Consider the following 25,882-nt stretch of genomic DNA (forward strand, 5'->3'; position numbering starts at 1 on the left):
CTGTCACTTGAGTTTACTTCCTGGTCTGGCCCCTTCAAATACTTAAGACTGAGTGCTATAAAGGGAGAAGGTATACATACAAACAGTTATTTTAAACCTGTAAAATAGAGACAAGTGTGCAGTTCAGGTCTTCCCACAATGAGATCTAGGGGAGAATCACTCTCCTTGCTACATCAAGGGACACAGGTGTTTTTATCAAATTGACAACACCAGAATTACCCCTTTTGCTGCTAGAGGTCTTGAGAATAGAGGTAGCATAAGGCTGCACGTGAGAGCAGGGATGAGATATATAAAAGGGTCTTCGTGTAATATCTAAGTAGTTAGATTGTTATCCTAGGGACACTGGGGGATGAGGACATGATCAGATTTGCCTTTTAGAAATATTAATCAGGTTGCCCGTGGAAAACGGATTGGAAGGGATGAGAAAAAGGCAGGAAAACTGGATTTGAGGTGGATGGGTAATCCAGGTGTGGGGGATGAGGGGGTACTGAACTGGACTGGAATAGTGGCAGTGAGGCTGCAGAAAAATGTTTGGGTCTGAGAGCACTTAGATGACAGGAGCTACAGACCCTGATGAGTGAAACAATATGGGTGGCAGTAAGACAAAAGAAGGAGTGAAGGGGAATGCTCCAATATCCAAGGTCAACACTTGGGGGAAGTGAATGAAGGGTATGGGTGCATGTTTTTTATTTTTTGGGGTGTGGTGTGTGTGGAAAGGGGTTTGTTGATAATTTTATTTGCATTTGCTGAACTATGGGTACCCAGGTGGCAGTGTCTAACAGGTAGCTGTTACGTGGATCCTGATTGGACTCAATCTGTCTCCAGACCTGCCCTGTCCTTGAGCTTTGGACTTGCCTATTCACATGCCTGGCAGATAACCCCTATGGACAGAGGTCTGACAAACTCATGATGCCTCAAATTGAATGATCCTCTGCATGCTGCCCTCTCCCTCCTTATCTCTCTCTCTGCCCTAGCTTCATTCTTCTGGGTAAGACGATGGCAACACCATCTTCCTTGGACTTGTGCAATAGTTTACTTCACAGCCTCTTCATTTCTGTATCCCTAGTCTAGGCAAAGAGATACCTGGACATCCAGCTGGATGATAGGTCCAAGCTCAGATAATGTGCAGTCAAATTTAACTATACCCTGATTGAAGGATGGAAGATTGGTCGGCAATGGAAACTCAGACAAGTCAGAGTTAAAAAAAAAATCCTGCAAGGTCATCCCTGGGGGTGTGGACATAAATGTCTGTCCAAGTGGCAGAGTACCCCTATAAAAAGGAGGGAGTGTGAAGCTGTCATATCCTGGCCCTCCTAACCTTAAGTTCACTGAACTCACTTCTGTCCCCATCTGTTGCTCACCAAGCAGCCTCCTGACTACAATTAGGTTTGTCATGAAGATTTGTCTATAGAGAAAGAGGCAGTAATAGCAAGCAAGATCATTCTGTTTATCTGTTATAGTATCAATTACCATTACACATAACTAAACTAGCCCTCTGCACCATGAATGGGAGTCTCTCTGAACCTGTTAACGTGTGCCTGGGGATCTGAGCAACAGCTGCAGGCCCTGGTATGCCAACAAAGTCAGCTTCTGATTCAAGAATTCTGTTTCACATTTCCCCACTATAAAAGTGATATGTGTCCATCATTTCTTGCTTTTTTCCACTTTATTTTTGTTTCTAAAATCACTCATAATTTCAAGCATTCCAAAACAACTACTACTGTCAGGATGTTTCCTTCCCATCTATTTTCTATGCATATAGAAATAATATTTAGCAACTATTTTTTTTGGTAAAAATGCAGTACAGACAATTTCAAATGATAAATTTCATAATTGGTTATATAGGAAAGAGTTTTGGCTGCTTCCCCTACACACAACAAAACAAAACAACAACAAAACAAAGCACATTTGAGTGAATTCCAATAACTGAATCATATCCTGAAACCTGACCAGGAAAAAAGTTCCATATCTAGACCTTTTCAAGATTCATGAAAATGAACAATTCAATAAAGCTTCTGTGGTAGTCTGTGTCTAACCTCCAAGAACCACAATTACCCAGCTAGATATATGCCAGACAGTATCCTTCTATGCTCAAATTCATGTTACTGGTAAAGATACATAACATGTATGTGTTTGCATTTACACATGAATGGTGGTTTTCTAATTCTCACATATTTTTTTCTCTTTTAATAGCTAGTCTCCCATAAAGAACTCTATTGTCAACTATTTGGTAACTCTGAAATATGAATCACAGAAGAAAATCAGAATAAATGTGTGACTCTTTCCCTTTATTCATCAACTTTAAGAGTACTAAGCAAGCAGATGCCCAGAAGTGTTGTTAAGTGCTCAGTCTATGGGAACCAAAATGGCTTGCATACTTTTGGCTATGTTACAATTTGATGTAAACAAACAAATACAACCAGAAATTTCCACAGCTTCACTTTCTTTAACCCAAACTCAGAGTCCTAAGCAGCTGAGACAGACACATCCAGGATCCTCACCTCATTCTCTGATGAACTTGCAGAGAGGAGCACCTCTTGAGCATCGAAGAACTCAGACACAGACTCTGACATGGAGAGGCGGCTCTCATTGGCTACTTGCTGTGAAAGGGGGAGACTGACGTGGATTTGCTCACCAGGCTACAGAAAAGAGAAGCACACTGAATAATCATTTTTTCCCCTGGTAGAATAACTTCTTTTAAATCAGCCATATTTCTAGAGAAATCCATGCTATGTGTTACAATATTGGTGACTACAAGTAATTTTCATTTGCTACTACCTTACTTTCCTTCCAATATATTTAAAGATTTTTAGAAGGCATAGTTGAAATGGGCTGGTACCGTGACTTGATTTTAAACCTATGCTCATTGATATTAAGAAGAATTTAACAGGTTAAGGTCTACTCATAACCTGCATGGGTTGCAGAGATAAGTTCTTTCTCTTATTCTTAGGAATGTCATTACTAGAGACATGGTAAGAAAACAATATATGAGACTAATTTTTGAAACAGAATATGTAAAAAACATTTTCAAACTAGGTCACAAATTTTAACCAGGAAAATGACCAAAGCATTGAATACTGTATCAAATTTATTTTTATTCACTAAATAATAAATAACTGTTTTCAAGGTGCTTTTTAAGTTTTACTCAAAAACTATGTAAGAACATACACACACACACACACACACACACACACACACATATATATATTCTAATGCACATTAGGTTGAAAAGAAGGTCTCAATTGAGTATTATTAAATGACTTTTGAATTATAAACTTCAGAAATACTTCCAGATTCTGGGTAGCTGAATGAATATAAATGCAATCGGAGATCCAAGGGCTTCTGGAGTTGAATGAACCCGGGGAGGCAACTTAAGTTCAAGATAAGTGGTCTTGGATAATATTTCCTAAGCAGCTGGATGGTGTAACCCTCGAACCTATAGATTGCTAGTGAAACATATGCTTTTGGTACAAATATGACTTGACTAAAGTTAAAATTCTCACCTTGGTACATGTATCACTGTGCATAAAGCTTTAATATTACTGTTGAACAGTGTTAAGTTCTCATGGCTATAAAATAATAATTTCATAAAGGGCCATAAACAGAATTACACACTTAAGTTTAACCCAAATTTTGATTGTTTTCCTATTCTCTTATCATTTCTTCAATTTGAGAAATGGAACAATAATAGTATCTACCTTAGGGAGTTCTTGGAAGTGTCAAGGGAGACAACACATACAAAGTGGTTAGCACAACACCTAGCACACAACAAGCACCACTTGACACCTGTTAGCTATTAACTGCCATCATCACCCTCAGTGGTAGTTACAGCAGCACCATTAGTGTTATTCTAGCAAGATCAGGTGACTTTCAAAATAAACCTTAGGAAAACTTTCATTTAGCAATTTCTCAGCTAAAAATGTTTTCTTCCAACATGTCATTGGTTATGTGATGTTAATGAGCATTTTAAATGAGAAATGTGACAGAAGAAAAATTCACAAGCAGGAGTAGACATATAAATTAAATATTTGGTGGCATCAGGTGAACACAGGAATAAATAAAGTTCGACACTGATCACCAAGAATAAATGATGTCAAGCTCATGTACATCCTTTACTCCAGATAATACTGAAGTGTCAGCATCCTAAGTATTTATGGGGGGAATCTTATTAACAGAGAAGGAACTGTATAAAAATAAGTGAAAATATACAGTGAATTTACATGCTATAAAATAGATACTCTACATTTATTAAAAATGAGTCTTACCTCATCAGGGCTAGGAATAATATTTACACTGACAACCTGATCACAAATAATAGACTCTGAGTGTATTCTGTTCAACCGACTCCTTAATTCAGCGTTCTGGTTGAGTGCCTTAAAACAACAAAAACAGCCCTTGTAATTTCTAATTAACAAGCAAGCATAAGACAGAACAAGTACACAGGTAAAAACTTAGACAACAAAGTCTGTGATATTCTTAGCTCTAAGTTTTGGGATCATCATGAGCCATATCTTGTTGGTAGAAGGAAATAAATGGCTCAGAACTAAGGAATTATTTTTTTTATAATATAAGATCATGCGTTAGTAAGTTAGTGAGCTGAAGGAGTTAGTGGATTTAATAAAACTGATTCATGGATTTTTTTTCTCTTGTAGATTCAGGCCCATTACATACAGGCCCTAGCCTAGCATCACATGGATATTGCTTTTTGCCACCTGAGATGATTCTTTCATTTTTTAGTTCTAGTTCCTAAAGTTTGAGAGTCACTTTAAAGTCAGGTGGTTATCTTAAAAATTATTTGGAAGTGGAATGAAGAATGAATTGGCTTTAGTTTATAGAATTGTATTTGATTAAAGCAAACAGTTTCATCTTAATTTTCCAGAAGCATATAATTAATACACATGTCAGTGCAACAAAACTAACTTGAGCATAAACCCAAAGGTGCCTTCATGGAGCAGTGTAGACTTTGACAACCATAATAGAGAACAAAACACCAATAGTAAACCAACTCTAAGTTAGCTCCATCACACTACTTTCAACATACTACACACACACTAGCATCAGTTAAACACCATTTGCTATAACAGAGTTCAGTACATGCAGCAACTGCATTTATTATAAGAGCAGAATAGCCTCACATACAAATGGCCTCCCGATAAGGCCCTTGTGGACTAAGGTATAGTGTCCTCCATGGAGTGCACATCACATTGAAGGATAGGAATATTTTCCATTTATATAATAGAGATGTGGCTTACTGGAATTATGTCAGGCCTCAAATGTAACCCCTGGATGAGGATAAGACCCAGTGTAAAGATGTGCAATTCCTTTCCTTCCCATTAAAATTAGCAATTAGAAGATGGAGGTGGATAACTAACTAGAACAAATAAAAAATTATTATTAAAAAAAAAGAAGATGGAGGTGGATGTTTTAGAGGATATATGTTAGGTCTTACTAAAGAAGCCATCTGCCCCAGGAAATGGGCATTCTGCTTCATTCAAGTCAATAAATACAACAAACCAATACATGTACAAATGTAAACTCCTAATTATAACTCTGAATCTATTAAACACTTAGGGTGAACACACGTAAGTCAAACTCTATACTTGGGCAGGGAATACACCCTGAGCATGTGTAAGGACCTGCCTCTCTCCTCCCCATTCTGGTTTCCACTTCTTCCCTCTCTTCAACCCTGCTTTTGCTTTTTGAGAACAGAATTGTTCACTCACGGATTTTGGCTTTTGTTTAAAGCCTTCAGAAACCAGTTTATAAAATACATCAAATAACACACTTGGTCTGATGTGCCAAGTATTGGTGGATACAGATCCAACAGCCACTGCATTTGGAGATATGAGGAAATGTGTCCCTGGTTATTTGAGAAATCACGACTGTGTTAGAAAAAAAAAGAGAGGTGATTATGTTCTTATTAAATAAACCATGTACCCTAAAGGAGGAATCCTAATATCTTTTTGTCTTGTAAAACTGCTCAGGATCATTTTTCTTGGGGCAAAATCTTGAAAACTCAGAATTTGAAAAAAAAAAATACTGTGCTAATCTTATCCTTTATGACTACTATATATAGACATGTTTATTTATTTATTTATTTATTTTTCATTATTTCTCTGCCTACACTATGTGCAAAGTTATCTTAGCTACTGAAATATCTGAAACAAGACACACTTTGCCACCATGTCATTGGGAGGCCTCACGGTAAGATGCTTGATGGGTTTAATTGCAGAATCACTGTCTTGACCTGAGGGTTTTATATAAACCTCAACTAATGGTTCCTCTAAAGTGACTGCCCCTTCTGTTGCCGCTGGAATGGTGTTAATGAAATAACCCTGTAAAATCTCAAGGGCAAGGATAAGTAAGGCTTTTCTTCAGGGTGGGAATGTTAAACATAGGTTTGCCATTTATAAGGAAAGTTGTAGAATTGTTTGCTCTGGATATTTAAAAATATTAAATTTTCATTAAGTTTTCACCTTATCCAGTGCAATCCTGCCGATAAGTATGTGTGAAGGGCACACAAGATAACTTCTAGCCATTAATATCAGTAGAGGAATAAGCTAAAAGGGGTTTTTAAAAAATCATCTGAAAATAATTTTTCTTTTTCTTAGATATCATGTGAAAAATTAAAATCCTGGCCTGGGAGTCAAAAGATGAAGTTTTCTTGATTCCAAGGCTCAGTGGTCTTTATACTTATCCCTTGTTGGGCCTCAATTTCTTTCTCTTCTCTTTTACACAGATCTTGCTAAGTTGCTCAGGCTGGCCTCAAATCAAGGATCCATCCACCTCAATCTCTTGAGTAGCTGGGATTACAGGTGTTAGCCACCATGTGCCTTAATTTCTTTAGTAAACAATACTGCAGTTATATTAGTTAACCTTTAAAGTCCATTTCAGATTTGATTGAAATGCTAAGTTAGAATTTTCAACAGTGTTTTCTGGTTATCCTGGAGTTGGTAGTTTCAGAAAACTACCAACTCCAGGATAGCATAAAAGTAATTCCGGGTTTGGGATGGGAGAGTTGATTTCATTGTGGTTAGCAGGAATTTTCTTGTTGTTACACAGCACAGAAAGCATGGGAATAAATAATTTCATCTCTGGCAATCCCCATGGTGGAAAGCATAATTGAGAACCAAGCATGCAACAGCCCACTTCTGCCCGTCTCACTAGACCTGGCTCCTCCTTTTGCCTTGATCACAGACTATTTTTGATTTGCTACAGCTGAATGTTGTGAGCTCTGTGGTGTAGCAGTCTTGGGTTGTATTCCAGATCATATTGAGTATTTCCCTCTCTGAAGTTCACCTATTTTTTCTCTAATAATATGGAAATCTTGAAAAATTAAGTCATCACAATGGAAATGATGCTTTTAGTGAAAGAGCCTAGAAAATGGCAGAAATAATGTAGGGGGTGCACCCAAGGAGAGTGAACAGTGGTAAAGCAAAGAAAAAGGAGGCAGATCACCAGCCACTGGTGCCAGCCAATGAGCAAGGAAAGCTATGAAGACTTGTCAGTAGTAGCATTGCTTTATCAGTGGCATGTAGGATCACAGCCTAACAGGGAGGAAGCACCTGGAAACTAGAAACTGTGCCTAAAGCTTCTCCAAACAGGCTTTACACATATTTCACTACTTATCTAGTGAATTTGGACAGTGCTAAAAACTCTATAGAGCATGCTCATTTCCCCATGCTTCATGCCCCTCACATACATTCAAGTCTAATATATCCAAGAAACATACCATTCTTTCTCAATCCATAAAAGAAGTTTCCATTTTGAAGTTCTGAGCCAGAATCAATTACCTAAATACATACTTTTTTAGCTATAGATCCTCTCAGATATGGGGAGAATTTACCTTAGACTGAGTGAGACAATGGCATGGCAAGATGGAACCGCCGTAACACCAAACCATTTGTATAAAAGCAAAACTGGTTCAGAAGAAGTGAGAAAACAGATAGATACAGCTAGGACTGCCAAAAGCCAAGTTCTGGGCATCTCTTAGAAATCACCTTGTTTTTTTCAATTAAAAAAATACTATTATATTTGGAAAATGCAAACTAAGTAGAAAAACATTTTAAAAAATTCATACCTTACTACTACCAAATTGTTGGCAGTTTGGTTTCTTTCTTTCTAGTTTTTTTTCTTAAGTGTTTTTTTTTTTATATTGTTTACTGGGTGTGTAGTTACCAACTTGTAGCTGCCCCTTATTCTTTGCACATAAACATTTATTTTATATTGCAACCTTTTCATTAACATGAGTTTGATAGTTGCATAATAAGCAATGATTTCCTATTATTGGGCACTTATATGGTTGCTGATTTTTTACTAAAATAAGTAATATACCATGAAAATTTATGTGCATAATTATTTTCTGTAATCACGTTACTTCTAGTCATATTAACAAGGATCTACCGGATCAAGGAGTAAAAACTTTGAAAGGCTTTCAAAATATTGCCAAATTATGGATAAAACAATAGCAACTTGAGACAGAACTAAAAATGATGTAAAGGAGTCTATGAAAAAATATCTTTACACATAACAAATTTGGCCAAGCCCCAGGGAACTGTGGAATTCGGAAATAAATAAATACACTTGAAATTTTTATCCCATCACAGAATATTTATTTTGGTTATGTGAAATGTTGTGGACAGGCAGAATGACAGATTCTACAATTGGGATTTTAAATTACACTACTCTGAGCCTTAAGCCAATTTTTTTTTTTTTTTTGCCTACAATCTCATACAGACCATATTTCACTGATTCTAAAATGCACATTTCCCCCTACACTGAGCACCTCTGAAGCACTGTGTCAGTTCAATTGACAGTAATGGTTTCTTTCTTTCTCAGTAATGCACAAAATAATGATGCACCTAACAATTTACAGCATATTGACTTAATGAACTATAGTAATTCTAGCTAGAATAGATGGTCATATACAGTTGCTCCCATTTATATGGACCCCAATTCTTACTACATTCTGCACAAACTGTGCACGAAGTCCAGGGCAAGAAATCAAACTAGTAACAGTGATAGAGGGTAATATACTGAAGACAGACTCAAGTAGTCTTGAATCTTCTATTATTATGGTAATCAGGAGTGCCAAGGTTGACTTTGTCTTATTATATATTATTTAATTTTGGGATTCAGAGTACTACACAAATCAGGACATGACATTAGAGCTGAAATTATAAGGACAGAAGCTATATAAAATGTCCTGCCCTACAAGTGTAAGTCCAACATGGATGCTTTTGCTCCAGTGTGAAAGTTAATTTAAGTTTTATGAGGGTAAAACAACAGAATTATGTGTGCGTGTGTGTGTTTGTGTGTGTACATATATTATAGTAAGAGAAGAAGTCATCTGGCTGTCCATCTTGGCAAACTGTTACTTGCTCAAGGCAGGCAACAATTTATGCTGAGCGTGTAGTGAAGAATGCTAATTTCATGTGTTTTATATGCTATGTGCCTGCTAAAAGGATGATGGAATTTGCTGAAGTGATATATCTACTTAACAGTCTCATTGAAAAGCATCATTTTAATAATTAGATATATATTGAATAGGTCTTATGTCAAATAAAATATATAAGCTTTAAAAATGTTAGACTTTAAATTATTTAAATACCATCTCTCTCCTTCCTTCCCTCTCTGGGGGAGAGACCCAGTCATGAAAATGTTATCTGAGGGTTTAACTGATGACATTTGAATATGGACCAAAGATATCCTTAGGCTACCTAAAATCACACTACAATGTGAAATTATACTAATATAAAATACACTCAGAACTTGGAGAACAACTGTCTCGATGTATGAAAGCTATTTGGTATTTGTAAAAAAATTTTTTTTTTTCTTTTTGGTGCTGGGGATAGAACCCAGGACCTTGCAAGTGCTAGGTAAGCACTCTATCACTGGGTTACACCCCAGCCTTATTGTTCAGTCTCAAGTGCTATATTACAAAGGAGACTGAAAATAGAGCTGGCCAACCAGGATGGTTGCCCAGTTGCTTCCGACCTTCAACATCTCTATACCTGCTGGCTCTTTGCCCTTATGATACAGTCATACTATGACAACTGCCAAATTCCAGGGCTGACTTTTAGTCTACATTTTATTTTCTGCTAAATTGGATGTTAACTTTTTCCTTCTTGAGATCATCAAAACTCCACCCTTTATCTCAATAGTCATCACTCCTAAATTCCTTGGTTGCTTCCCCTGGGTTTCCATCAAAGGAGCTCTTTCTTAGACTGTCCTTAAAATATTAACATTCTGTATAGCAGCTCCAGTATCACTGAACCCCTTTTATTCTGATTGAAAACACAACTGATCAACTTCTATAAGTTCACGGGTATACTAGAGTATCCACATCTTTTTCTCTGACTGTTGATTTGTGTAACCTGCTGGATGTCCCTCAGACATCTCCATCTCTGCAAAATCATTCATTGCACAATAAACCAGTTCCTCTTCTATGAGCTCTCTGAGAAGAAAGAACTATCATACAGCCAGTTATTCAAGTAAAAAGCCTGGACTTGTCTTGGCTCTGTTTTGTGGTCCCTTGCTAATGATGTTCAGCTGTAAGCCAAGCTGATTATGTGTCTCTTTGTGTCTCTGAAACTGATCCCTTCCTCTATAAAGGCTGGTACTTCCTTAGTTCAGGAATATTACCTTGAGTATCACAAACCATTCTCAAATTATCTTGAATACTATGTACCTGCCAAACTAGTTTTGTTTTAATTCTACTAAATCTCTATACTATACAAGACTAATCTTTCTAATATACAGAAATATGAAATAATATTTCCAATCTCTGGCATTATCATTCACCAGTTAAATTTTCTTAAGTACTCCCCATCACTGAAAGGAAAAATTTAAACTCCTTCATGTAGCCCCAATGGGCTGATTTCCACTACTTAACCAGTAACTCTTAAAGTAGCTTCCTTATTCACTCCATTCTCCATACACCTTTCCAGTGGTCTAACCATGGATAGTAAGTAATTCACCAGAAAGCAGTGAAATGTCAGTAAACTTAAATGCCTAACCATAGGGTGGGGGGATTTCTAAACCAGAGTCCAAACTTAGAGCTTATGGGAAAGAAGGCTAGAGAGGGAAGGACTGGCCCAATTGGAGGGTCCGGACGGACACAAGAATGTGAACAAACGTGAAATGCTGTGGTAATACATAATTGCAATCACTGGATTATCTAATGAATAGGAGCATGAGTCTTTATGTCCCCAATTATTTTCATATCTTTTGATTCCTTAAAAAAAAACTAAATAAAATAAACAAAACCCTCCAAACCCCAGGAAAAAACTATTGGGGCTCTGACTTTAGATGCTAATAAATATGTCTTTGTAAGAGAGAGAAATATTTTAGCCCAAAGGATGCAGAGTTGATATAATTTTTGCTTGATTTTACTTTTATCATGTTAGTATCAGTTTCTTCCTTGTCTGCTCAGGAAGTCAGATCTGGACTGTGCTCTCAGCTCAGGACTGTGCTCTCAGCTCAGGGATCTACCATTCTTCTAAACAACCAGAGCTCTGGAAATCTGCACCATCATACTCCGGGAATAGTACAGTATGGTCCATTTAACTGTTTCTTTGGCAAATACTGCTGATCTCACTAACCAGAGCATGAGCCTCCTGGGAAACAGGTGCATAGTATGCCAAATCTTGCATAATACCTAGTAAAGTCAGTTGAATGAGAAATGAATAACTTTTAAAATTTCTCTTCCTAGTCATTTCTAATTTCACCTGAAGCTCAAAAGCAAGCAAGCAGCAAGCAAGAGGCAAATTTTCTTATTTATCTTAGTATAAGCTTGATTTATATCATTAAGCTTCTATCATTAAGCCCATCTTAAAGAAACACTGCAACATTTAGGGGATCAAGAATATATTTTATGTGTATTTACAAGGTGACATTTGCATGTTTATTTGTCCATGATTTGAAAGATCAATTAATATCAGCTGAGTATTCAACAGATAAATGGCATGAGATGAGTCCAGGGGAGAATATTTAATGTACTTTTCCCTTTTTTCCCCGCCCTGTTGACTGGAGATTGAACCTTGGAGTGACCCACAACTGAGCTACATTCCCAGTCCTTTTCATTTTTTTGAGACAGGGCTTTGCTAAGTTGCCTAGGCTGGCCTCAAACTTGAGATCCTCCTGCTTCAGCCTCTGAGTCTCTGTGATGACAGAGTCTCTGTGATTATAGGCATGCACCACCACTCCCTGCTCTTTAAAGTATTCTTATGAATGAAGCCCTCTGCAGCCTGGCAGAACAGGTGCACATGCTTCTGAGGCCCCTGGCTTAGCACTGGAAGCAGCGTATGCACCTCAGCCAACAGTGTTTCATGGTGAATGCTGACAAGTGGCCCAGATGGCAGCACTCCATAACATGAAACAACACTGAGTATATGCTGACAGTTCAGGTACATAAAACATGTGATACAGTTTACATCTAAGTTTCAGGGACTGAGGGAAGATATTCAAGCAGGATCTCATCCATATGGAGAACCACTTACCCAGGATTTGCTTGCTCCTTCACTCTGATCCAAGGCACCAGGAAGTGAACAATATTTTACATGAACACTGAGTTCTCACAAAAATCATACAAAACATTAAATTCTTAGAGGAAGTAAAATAAGTGCATTTATGGACTAACAGAAGAAAATATTTACTTCAGAGGAAGTGCTTGGTATAAAAAGTCATTAAGCACAGCTTTAAAGGATTTGTGTCAGAAATCTCAAGTTTGATATATGCAGAGATTTGGTTAGTTTTAGCAAGAGCAACTAAATAATACATATTGACGTATAATAGTCTAGCTTGAGGAAGCATATCTTAGCTTGGAAGAAAATCCCTAAAATGAAAACCAGAAAAGAAAAAAAAATGGGTTCATAGTAATTGGCAATTTTCAACAGATTAAAAATCTAAGTGGGAGAAATATTAAGAGTGAAGGACCTAGGAAATTCTATTTTTAACCATTGGACTGGATATATTCTAGAACATACTTTATATATGCAAATCATCTATATATATATATATATATATATTCTAGAACATACTTTATATATGCAAATCACTCTTACCCTTGACATTTTGGGAAAAAAACCATAATAAAATTCAATCCTGACATTGCAACATCTTGGGAGATTTCAGAGGAATGTGTCATTGCTAGGACTGACCACCTCCACCCCCATCTCTTGCCTGACAGAATTGGGACTGTGTCATGCACATGAAAACAAACACTCTCATTTACCTGAGACAGTGACTGTCGGAGCCGGGCCATCTGCGAGCTGTGGCCTTTATTGTGATCCTGCTCAGAAACCATCTGCTTCAGCTTCTCTTTCTCAATAGCTATGCTATTAAATGCAGACTTCAAAAGAGAATGTACTGGATGGGGACAAATGTGAGAAGCAAATATAAACACATCCAGAAAGAATATACAAAATGATAAACTTTTCATACCTAGACATTGTTTGGAAAGGCCATGCTACAATTTAATTAAAAATCAGCTTTAAAAATGGAATTTATCAGAATATCTATACTTAAAACAAGCATGGCAATTGTAATGAATTAGGGTGAAAATTTTAGGGTTTCATATCAGACAAAACAACAAAGATTTGGAACTAGCATATGCAATATCAAAATCCACTCTGAATATCAGTATTCAGAAATGAATTTATAATGCCTAGAAGTAACAGAGAACACGTTTTGTTTGTCATATTTGATAATATTTTGAGCAGTTTTGTGTAGCATAAAGTGTCATTCAAATAATTTAGAGTTATTCAAAATTATTTCCCCAAAGCATACACCCCAAAAAAAGCATTTTATGAATCATGTCAATATAAAATAGGCAGCTGATCTAGACGTTCTGGTTAGTTCCCTTGGCGGTAGGAAATGATTTGGCTTTAAGAACAGCACTTGGATTGCTTTCTCACCCAGGAATGTCTAGATGTCAAAAGTACTTTGATTTAAAAGCGACACTAAAAAACACCACCTCTCCCTCCATTTCCTACATACCTGACAACTTATATTGGTAAAATCTGAAACAGTCTTTCATTTTGAGATGAATTTCCAACTTCTATTTTCTACAATAACAGTTACTATAATATGCAGCTTTTAAAAATAGATATTTATTTGAGATATATATTATTTTTAACAGAAGTGGAAAATTTTCAGCACAAAATACAGCCACTAAATCAAAGGGGGAAACTGCAGGATCCCAAGGGATTCGCATCTATTGATTTGTATGTTACATTCCATCATCCATTTAAAGGTAATAACTTGATAGCTGAAATGCATTAACCCTGCCAGGAACTCTAAAAGCAGACTCCACACCAGTTTTAAAGCTCATAATGCTTTCTAAAGAGTTCACCCAACAGTCATGGTAAACACCCTCCTCTTTTTTTCTAGCATAGAGAATTTGTATGTCTGTTGAAAAGAAAACATGTAATTTCAACAGAGGCTTTAAAAGTCTGTTGAAACTTGGGTCTCCTGAAAGCTTCAGGATTGCAACCAAATACACAACGTTTTCCTGGGGTGCCTTCAAATTAACCCATATCCCTTTAGCAGTTCTGCTATGCTCACATGCTTCTCTCCACTCATAAATTTGCTGTCTCATTCTACCTGATGCCATCCTACCCCAGAAGTAAAAGTTACTGGCTTGAATCTATGCTATTATATGAACAAACTATTATTGCTTTAGTTGAATAACATCATTAGCATCCCGTTAATAATGCAATGAAAATGCATTTACTGGGAGTAAAAAGGCAGTGGGAGATGTTGGCCTTACACAATCTCAACTGACAAACAGAAAAAAAGATTAAGCCACTTTTAGGATTATGGCATGAAAGAAACATCTATGTTATCTGATGATCTCTCAAATACCTGATATCTGAAATTTGAATAGTAAGACTAATCTTGGAAGCCAAGGTTCTTGTTAAATACCCCAGAATATCTTTTCTGATGGTTTGATTTCTTCAAGTTCAGGATTTCTAGAGACATCCTCAGGGTACACCCCTCCCTCTTTCTTTCCCTGGGCCACCATGATTTTGAGTGTTAAGAGACACTGAGATGCTCCATTTAACTTGTATTTTCAATAGTATTTTATAACTTACTATAAGCAGCCCCCAAGGGAAATAAATGGTTAGTTCACAATTAAGTGTTAGTGATTAAAAACACAATGTGCCGCCAGCGCCCAGAGCAGGCCCAGCGGCTCGCCAGCGTGGTGACCGTGTGACCCCAATTGGAGAGGGGGCGGAGCGGAGCCGCCACCCGCACCCGCAAGGTGGGCAGACCAGCGACCCAGTGGTACATGGGCGTGGTAGGAGGGGCAGGGCAGAGCCGCCGTTCGCGCTGGCAAGGTAAACAGACCTGTGACAGCCTGGCGGGTCAGGCCCAGTGGCCTGCCAGTGTGGTACACACGTCACCCCAACTGGAGTAGGGGCAGAGCAGATCCTTCTGCCACGCCCGGATCAGGCCCTGCAGGTGTGGTGGTCACGTGACCCCAATTGGAGTGGGGGCGGAGCGGAACCGCCACCCGTGCCCGCAGGGTGAGCAGACCAGTGATCAACCTGCAGATCAGGCCCAGGGGTCCGCAGGCGTGGTAGGAGGGGCAGGGCAGATCCGCCGCCCGCGCCTCCAAGGTAGGCAGACCTACAACAGACCGGCGGATCAGGCCCAGGAGCCTGCCGGCGTGGTACAAACACCACCCTAATTGGAGTAGTGGCAGAGCAGAGTCGCCGCCCGTGCCAGGAACAGGCCCAGCGTCCTGCAGGCGGGGTAGTTACGACACCCCAATTGGAGTAGGGGCAGAGCAGAGCCTCCACCCGTGCCCGAAAGGTGGGCAGATCTGCGACCGACCAGCGGGACAGGCCCAGTGGCCTGCCGGTACGACAGACACGTCACCCCATTTGGAGTAGGGGCAGAGTAGAGCCGCCTCCCGCGCCTGCAGGGTAGGCAAACCTGCAACTGACCGGCAGATCAGGCCCGGTGGCCTGCCGGCGTGGTACACTCGTCACCCCAATCGGAGCAGGGGCAGAACAGAGCCGCCGCCAGCTCCCAGAACAGGCCCAGTGACCTGCCGGCATGGTAGCCACGACACCCCAATTGGAATAAGGAGAGAGCAGAGCCGCCGCCCGCACCTGCAGGAAAGATACGCAAGCAGTATGAAAAGACAAGGAAAGAAAGGACCACAAGCAATGCAGGTCAACGCAACTTTAGAAGAGGTAACAGCTGCAGCAGATGGAATGTCAGATAAAGAATTCAGGATATACATGCTTCAAATGATCTGGAGTATCAAGGAAGACATTAAACAGCAAAATCAGACAATGAAAGATCACTTCGACAACGAATTACGCAAACAAATCCAGGAAGCAAAGGATCAACTATACAGGGAGATAGAGGTTATAAAAAACAAACAAACAGAAATCCTAGAAATGCAGGAAGCAATAAACCAACTTAAAAACTCAATGGAGAATACTACCAGCAGAGTAGAACACTTAGAAGATAGAACATCAGACAATGAAGACAAAGTATTTCAACTGGAAAAGAACATAGACAGCTCAGCAAGACTGTTAAGGAACCATGAGCAGAACATCCAAGAAATATGGGATAACATTAAGAGACCAAACTTAAGAGTCATTGGGATACAGGAAGGTACAGAGCTCCAAACCAAAGGAATGAGAAGTCTATTCAATGAAATAATACAAGAAAACTTCCCAGACTTGAAGAATGAGACAGAATCCCAAATCCTAGAAGCCTACAGGACGCCGAATGTGCAAAATCATAAGAGATCCACACCTAGACACATTATAATGAAGATGCCCAACATACAGAATAAGGAGAGAATTTTAAAAGCTACAAGAGAAAGGAAGCAGATTACATTTAGGGGTAAGCCAATCAGGATAACAGCTGATCTTTCAACACAGACTCTGAAAGCTAGAAGATCCTGGAATAACATATTTCAAACACTGAAAGAAAATGGGTTCCAACCAAGAATTGTGTATCCAGCGAAATTAAGCTTCAGGATGGAAGATGAAATTAAAACCTTCCACGATAAACAAAAGTTTAAAGAATTCGCAGCTAGAAAACCATCTCTTCAAAACATCCTTGCCAAAGCATTACAGGAAGAGGAAATGGAAAATAACAATGAAAACCAACAGTGGGAGGTAGGACAGTAAAGGGGGGGGAAATAATCAAAGAGGAAAACAAACCATGTTTAGTAACAGAAATAAACAAATATGGCTGGAAGAACAACCCATATCTCAATAATAACCCTAAATGTTAATGGCTTAAACTCACCAATTAAGAGACACAGGCTAGTAGAATGGATCACAAAACAAGACCCAACAATATGCTGCCTACAGGAGACGCATTTGATAGGAAAAGACATACATAGGCTGAAGGTGAAAGGTTGGGAAAAATCATATCACTCATATGGACTTCAGAAACAAGCAGGAGTGTCCATACTCATATCAAATAAAATAGATTTCAAGCCAAAGTTAATCAAAAGAGATAAAGAGGGACACTACATACTGCTTAAGGGAACCATACAACAACAAGACATAACAATCATAAATATTTATGCCCCAAACAATGGTGCAGCTATGTTCGTCAAACAAACTCTTCTCAAGTTCAAGAGTCTAATAGACCACCATACCATAATCATGGGAGACTTCAACACACCTCTCTCGCCACTGGACAGATCTTCCAAACAAAAGTTGAATAAGGAAACTATAGAACTCAATAACACTATTAATAACCTAGACCTAATTGACATATATAGAGTATACCACCCAACATCAAGCAGTTACACTTTTTTCTCAGCAGCACATGGATCCTTCTCTAAAATAGATCATATATTATGTCACAGGGCAACTCTTAGACAATATAAAGGAGTAGAGATAATACCATGCATCTTATCTGATCATAATGGAATGAAACTGAAAATCAACAATAAAAGAAGGAAGGAAAAAGCATACATCACTTGGAGAATGAACAATAGGTTACTGAATGATCAATGGGTTATAGAAGACATCAAGGAGGAAATTAAAAAATTCTTAGAGATTAATGAAAACACGGACACAACATATCGGAATCTATGGGACACATTGAAAGCAGTTCTAAGAGGAAAATTCATTGCTTGGAGTTCATTCCTTAAAAAAAGAAAAAACCAACAAATAAATGATCTCATACTTCATCTCAAAATCCTTGAAAAAGAAGAGCAAAACAACAGCAAAAGAAGTAGAAGGCAAGAAATAATTAAAATCAGAGCTGAAATTAATGAAATTGAAACAAAAGAAACAATTGAAAAAATTGACAAAACTAAAAGTTGGTTCTTTGAAAAAATAAACAAAATCGACAGACCCTTAGCCATGCTAGCGAAGAGAAGAAGAGAGAGAACTCAAATTACTAGCATACGGGATGAAAAAGGCAATATCACAACAGACACTTCAGAAATACAGAAGATAATCAAAAACTATTTTGAATCCTTATACTCCAACAAATTAGAAGATAGTGAAGGCATAGATAAATTTCTTAAGTCATATGATCTGCCCAGATTGAGTCAGGAGGATATAGAAAATCTAAACAGACCAATATCAATTGAGGAAATAGAAGAAACCATAAAAAGACTACCAACTAAGAAAAGCCCAGGTCCGGATGGGAATACAGCAGAATTTTACAAAACCTTTAAAGAAGAACTAATACCAATACTTTTCAAGCTACTTCAGGAAATAGAAAAGGAGGGAGAACTTCCAAATACATTCTATGAGGCCAACATCACCCTGATACCTAAACCAGACAAAGACACTTCAAAGAAAGAAAACTACAGACCAATATCTCTAATGAACCTAGATGCAAAAATCCTCAATAAAATTCTGGCGAATCGGATACAAAAACATATCAAAAAAATTGTACACCATGATCAAGTAGGATTCATCCCTGGGATGCAAGGCTGGTTCAATATACGGAAATCAATAAATGTTATTCACCACATCAATAGACTTAAAAATAAGAACCATATGATCATCTCGATAGATGCGGAAAAAGCATTCGACAAAGTACAGCATCCCTTTATGTTCAAAGCTCTAGAAAAACTAGGGATAACAGGAACATACCTCAATATTGTAAAAGCAATCTATGCTAAGCCTCAGGCTAGCATCATTCTGAATGGAGAAAAACTGAAGGCATTCCCTCTAAAATCTGGAACAAGACAGGGATGCCCTCTCTCTCCACTTCTGTTCAACATAGTTCTCGAAACATTGGCCAGAGCAATTAGACAGACGAAAGAAATTAAAGGCATCAAAATAGGAAAAGAAGAACTTAAATTATCACTATTTGCAGATGATATGATTCTATACCTAGCAGACCCAAAAGGCTCTACAAAGAAACTATTAGAGCTAATAAATGAATTCAGCAAAGTGGCAGGATATAAAATCAACACGCATAAATCAAAGGCATTCCTGTATATCAGCGACAAATCCTCTGAAATGGAAATGAGGACAACCACTCCATTCACAATATCTTAAAAAAAAATAAAATACTTGGGAATCAACCTAACAAAAGAGGTGAAAGACTTATACAATGAAAACTACAGAACCCTAAAGAGAGAAATAGAAGAAGATCTTAGAAGATGGAAAAATATACCCTGTTCATGGATAGGCAGAACTAACATCATCAAAATGGCGATATTACCAAAAGTTCTCTATAGGTTTAATGCAATGCCAATCAAAATCCCAACGGCATTTCTTGTAGAAATAGAGAAAGCAATCATGAAATTCATATGGAAAAATAAAAGACCCAGAATAGCAAAAACAATGCTAAGCAGGAAGTGTGAATCAGGCGGTATAGCGATACCAGACTTCAAACTATACTCAGAGCAATAGTAACAAAAACAGCATGGTACTGGTACCAAAACAGGTGGGTGGACCAATGGTACAGAATAGAGGACACAGAAACCAATCCACAAAACTACAACTTTCTTATATTTGATAAAGGGGCTAAAAACATGCAATGGAGGAAGGATAGCATCTTCAACAAATGGTGCTGGGAAAACTGGAAATCCATATGCAACAAAATGAAACTGAATCCCCTCCTCTCGCCATGCACAAAAGTTAACTCAAAGTGGATCAAGGAGCTAGATATCAAATCAGAGACTCTGCGTCTGATAGAAGAAAAAGTTGGCTACGATCTACATATTGTAGGGTCGGGCTCCAAATTCCTTAATAGGACACCCATAGCACAAAAGTTGATAACAAAAATCAACAAATGGGACTTACTTAAACTGAAAAGTTTTCTCTCAGCAAGAGAAACAATAAAAGAGGTAAATAGGGAGCCTACATCATGGGAACAAATTTTTACTCCTCACACTTCAGATAGAGCCCTAATATCCAGAGTATACAAAGAACTCAAAAAATTAAACAATAAGAAAACAAATAACCCAATCAACAAATGGGCCAAAGACCTGAACAGACACTTCTCAGAGGAGGACATACAATCAATCAACAAGTACATGAAAAAATGCTCACCATCTCTAGCAGTCAGAGAAATGCAAATCAAAACCACCCTAAGATACCATCTCACTCCAGTAAGATTGGCAGCCACTATGAAGTCAAACAACAACAAGTGCTGGAGAGGATGTGGGGAAAAGGGTACTCTTGTACATTGCTGGTGGGACTGCAAACTGGTGCGGCCAATCTGGAAATCAGTATGGAGATTCCTGGGAAAGCTGGGAATGGAACCACCATTTGACCCAGCTATTGCCCTTCTTGGACTTTTCCCCGAAGACCTTAAAAGAGCGTACTACAGGGACACTGCTACATCGATGTTCATAGCAGCACAATTCACAATTGCTAGACTGTGGAACCAACCCAGATGCCCTTCAATAGATGAATGGATAAAAAGTTTTTTCTCAGCAAAAGAAACAATAAGAGAGGTAAATAGGGAGCCTACACCCTGGGAACAAATCTTTACTCCTCACACTTCAGATAGAGCCCTAATATCCAGAGTATACAAAGAACTCAAAAAATTAGACAATAAGAGAACAAACAACCCAATCAACAAATGGGCCAAGGACCTGAACAGACACTTCTCAGAGGAGGACATACAGTCAATCAACAAGTACATGAAAAAATGCTCAACATCTCTAGCTGTCAGAGAAATGCAAATCAAAACCACCCTAAGATACCATCTCACTCCAGTAAGATTGGCAGCCATTAAGAAGTCAAACAACAACAAGTGCTGGCGAGGATGTGGGGAAAAGGGTTCACTTGTACATTGCTGGTGGGACTGCAGATCGGTGCAGCCAATTTGGAAAGCAGTATGGAGATTTCTTGGAAAGTTGGGAATGGAGCCACCATTTGACCCAGCTATTCCCCTTCTTGGTCTATTCCCTAAAGACCTAAAAAGGGCATGCTACAGGGACACTGCTACATCGATGTTCATAGCAGCACAGTTCAAAATAGCAAGACTGTGGAACCAACCTAGATGCCCTTCAATAGACGAATGGATAAAAAAAATGTGGCATTTATACACAATGGAGTATTACTCTGCATTAAAAAATGACAAAACCTAGAATTTACAGGGAAATGGATGGCATTAGAGCAGATTATGCTAAGTGAAGCTAGCCAATCCCTAAAAAACAAATGCCAAATGTCTTCTTTGATATAAGGAGAGTAACTAAGAACAGAGTAGGGACGAAGAGCAGGAGAAGAAGATTAACATTTAACAGGGATGAGAGGTGGGAGGGAAAGGGAGAGAGAAGGGAAATTGCATGGTAATGGAAGGAGACCCTCAGGGTTATACAGTGGAGGAGGTAGAGAGAGAGGAGGGGAGGGGAGGGGAGGGGAGAGGTGGGGAGGGTGGAGGGTGGAGGACGGGAAAGGCAGTGGAGCACAACAGACACTAGTATGGCAATTTGTAAATCAATGGATGTGTAACTGATGTGATTCTGCAATCTGGGTATGGGGTGAAGGTGGGAGTTCATAACCCACTTGAATCAAAGTGTGGAATATGATATGTCAAGAAATTTGTAATGTTTTGAACAACCCACAATAAAAAATTAAAAAAAAAAACACAAAACACAATGTATATTTCTCTTTAAAGGTCACATTATATTTGTTGTTACCTTTCTGTGCAATGAGACAAAATTCTTCTTGAAGCTTTGTATAATCTGTTGAACTTTCCAGAGGGTCAGTGAGGTGGCTGGGGGGAGTCTGAAATTCAATATCTGCACAAAGGTTGGGGTTGGAGGAATGCAAGCGAACTGGTGACATGGTGGCACTGAAAGGAACCTGAAAGGGGAAGATACAAATTATTAAAGAGCAATAGTGCACTGTTCCACCTGCTCCTACATAGAGAAGATCTCCCTTAGTCTTTAAAATAATAGATTCCTCTCTAGTGACACACTCAGAGACTCAGTACTCATTTATTTTACAGGTAGTTGGGCTGGGACGTGGAGTCTTGTTTCCTAGAGTTGATTTATAACTGCCATGGACTCACTGGTTTCACTGTTACAGAGAGAGATGACAACAGAATGACAGCAAGAAGAGGCATAGCCTATTTAAGCTTCAACTCTGAACCCACACAGGTACCTGAAAAATAACTGTCAGAAAACTGAATTGATTACAAGTGTTGCTCATTCCTCTCTAAGCTGGGAGTAGGATCTTACTAATATATAAAAATTTGAGAGATATGTATAGAGAAAGATTCATTTGCTCCACAGCCCCTGAGACAACATGCAAATAAAGTTTTGTAGAAAATACAATAATGGCTTAAAGAGACTCACTATTATTTTTGAGATGGATTTATTAAAATATATATTAGTAAACAGAATGTACATCAATCACTGTAGTTTACCTTTGTAAATATATAATCATGTTATAGCTATATGAACATGGCTTTTGAACAGACCAATCTTAAAAAGCATTATGTAGAAAAAGTCATATTACTATAGATTTTCCTAAAAGGTTAGAATGCTTACCTGCCCAGGCTGGCTCTGGACTGGGCTTGTGACAGGTGGAGGCAAAGCACCTTTCCTCCCCTCCCCTTCAAGAAGACTCTCCCTGAGCATCACAAATGCTGTTGGCCAACCATTCTTAAAAACACCAATTCCTCTTGCAGTCATATAACCAGTCATTTCTAGCTAAATCTACTGCATACAAGTTCATTCAGTTGTCCTCAGGAACCATACTCTAGACTCCACCACAAGCTGAGTTTTATAGAATTGAAGGAATGATTCCTATTCCCTAACAGGAAATATGCCAGGGGAGGAAAGAACCATTACTTTCTCTGATGTGTATATTATGTCAGAAACATTTCTTTTTGAATTTTTTTTGCTTTAAACTTCTTAACAGATTTGGTGAGCTAGATAGGGCAGGGAAAGAGGGCACACCTTGTCTCTGAGAGACAGAGGACATATGGAGAAGGTGTAAAGCACCAAAAATTCTGGCCTGAGGTGAAACCCAAGGGCAGTTAAGACCAGACAGAGAACTTCTCTGATGTAATTCTGCCTTGGCAAGGAGTTATTTACCTCAAAAGATACCCAAGGTTTACCAGGGAAGGAAGGGAACATGAAGTTTTCCCTCTGAATTCACCTAAGGTAAGCATGTTAACATACATGGTCCAAAGCATTTGGTACCTGGAGTTATCAAAGTCACTCTACCTCATCCTCCATGGGAACCTTGGCTACCCTGAGCTGGGAGATATCAACTGCTTGTTCAACTTATCATGCACAAAACTTCTGTCTGTTCCGGATTGAAAGAAAGAAGTGGCAAAGAAGCCACTTGAGAAAATAGTACAACGGGGTTCAATAATTTGCTGAAATCCTGCCTAGGTTACTTTTAGAAGAATACTGAGGTCCTTTAGGGATACCTACAAAGGAATGGGATTTACGTGGAAGAAAGTCTGGAAATAGACAAAGGAAATCTAACTGTGGTGATGCTGATCTAGAAAGAGTAGTCTGCTCAAATCCCTATAGAGTAACAGAGAATCCATGAAAAGGTTAGTGAAGATAAGAAGGTCAAGGGAAGAGACTATGAGTTGAAGACATGGGTGGACCAAGAAGTTTTCACACTTAAGGATACAGCTTTCTCATCCAAGGAACTAGAAGAGCACTAAGAAAAATGAATGTGGGTGTTGGGTAATGGGAGGGGCGGGCACATGTGCTGAATTTCACAGAAGAGGGTTCATATGCACTCAGAAGCCCTCCATACTCCAAGGACCCACCTGGCTTAGGAGTCCCTTCTGAATGGGTGGGGAGAAGGTCATGAAAGCTGGGGGAGAGTATGCATGAGGGCCATTACACAGTGAAAAGTAAGGACCCGCACTTGTCCCTGAGATAATGGCCTTTCAAATGTTGGAGTCAGATACTGAGAACATATACATAAGTTACAAATTTATATTTTGAACATAATGGAAATTTAAATAGGCTATTAAAACAGTGAAAGTGGTTTTGTATATTACCCACAGGGAAAGGAACGCAGAATGCTCCATTCAAACTGCAATCAGATGGTTCCCTGGGAAATTGAAAACTAATTTCTATATACTTCTTACTGAAAATGTTTAATGTATTGATACTTTTTTGTTAAAGAAGTGTGTTGAATGGGTTATTTTAATTGAGGAATTCATGAAATGAAATGAGAATACAAGTTGAGTTGTATTATCTAACTGAATATCTCTTCACTCTGGGGATGAACTTATTTATTTATTCAGATTTTTTTACTCATCAATTTGAGTATTTAGGGATTCAAATACTTAAATGCTAGCTTATTTCTCTATCAGTGATGGCTACAAAGGGAGTTGCCAACAGTTCTCCATTGTTATGCTTGAGAATCCTCAATGTTGTATATGGGCCTTTCTATTCTGCTCTGGAAGGAAATTCAAAGCTTCCTTTAAGTCCTACAATTCTGGAATATTTTGGCACAAATAACTTTTGGAATGGGGCTACTAGGAGTTGCTCATAACAACTGTCTATGAAGAAGTCAAAAGAGAAAGGAAATGAGAGTGAAGTTTAGCAAGTCAACATGAAGGAGCACTTGCCAGGTTTGATTCCCAGCACTACCATCACCACCAAAAAAAAAAAAAAAAAAAAAAAAAAAAAGTGCAAAGGTCTAAGATAGATACTAAGCAGATGCTAAGTTTATAGGACTTATTGAGGTAGTGTGAAAATTCCCTTGTTTTTGTTGTTCTGGCATTATGGGTACTGGGATCCTTTGGGGGGGCTGCTTGGAGACCTTCAGTGTCCTTCCACAGGAAGAAGCAAGTGTGTCTCTGTTTCCAACCTGTTCTGTGGGGTTTGGCTGATGTTGTGAGTTGGCATTCTGAGTACTAGCACTAAGGTTCAACAAGAATAAATTCTGGAAACGTCTCCTTGGACACCCTTTGCTTTGGCACAGTCTCAGTTGCCCCAGACACCTCGAGTGGGTGAGGAAAGTTAAGTGAGTAGGAATAATCCAGAGGGGTTCTGGGTGAAAGACATCTAACAGGACAGGAATTGCTCAAAATGTGTGGGATAACTTCAGTGCTGGGAAGAGAAAGGAACAGGCAGACCTCAGCACTAAAAGAAATAGGGGTGCTGAGTTATCAGTGCAGGTCACTGGGACCAGGGAGAAGGGCTAAGGGAGCCAGCTGAGGGTCCTGCTTAGTGTTGCTCTTTTAGTATGGCATCCAAGCCACAGTTTCTAGGGCATTTAACTAGACATTCCCCCTAGTTATTCCTGAAAATGTTATTAAATGTTGCCAGTAACTTTTATCATTGGACACACCTAGATCATTTTTATGATTTCTGTGACCAATGTGGACATTAAAGCTTTCTTCTTTTAAAAGATTTTTCTCTTCTACATTCAATTAAAACATAAAAACTTATTCTATCCCAATAGAATAAGTGGTAATCCTAGTTTTATTA

At 38.6% G+C, this 25,882-nt stretch overlaps 1 protein-coding gene across 6 annotated transcripts in view; it reads right to left on the reverse strand.

The window, feature by feature from the left end:
• Positions 1 to 25,882, reverse strand: part of Osbpl6 (oxysterol binding protein like 6) — a 210,924-nt gene that overhangs the window by 15,935 nt on the left and 169,107 nt on the right. For 5 of the 6 annotated variants that reach the window (XM_071619035.1, XM_027946067.3, XM_071619033.1 and 2 more), the window contains 4 exons: positions 22,106 to 22,271; positions 13,235 to 13,368; positions 4,266 to 4,373; positions 2,502 to 2,639 (listed from right to left, as the gene is read on the reverse strand). In XM_071619035.1, coding sequence (XP_071475136.1) covers positions 2,502 to 2,639; positions 4,266 to 4,373; positions 13,235 to 13,368; positions 22,106 to 22,271 — 546 coding nt within the window. The remainder of the gene's footprint in view (positions 1 to 2,501; positions 2,640 to 4,265; positions 4,374 to 13,234; positions 13,369 to 22,105; positions 22,272 to 25,882) is intronic. The other variant, XM_071619036.1, reaches the window with a different exon arrangement.

Source organism: Marmota flaviventris, chromosome 11 (assembly GCF_047511675.1).
Source record: "Marmota flaviventris isolate mMarFla1 chromosome 11, mMarFla1.hap1, whole genome shotgun sequence".
Classification (NCBI taxonomy): domain Eukaryota; kingdom Metazoa; phylum Chordata; class Mammalia; order Rodentia; family Sciuridae; genus Marmota; species Marmota flaviventris.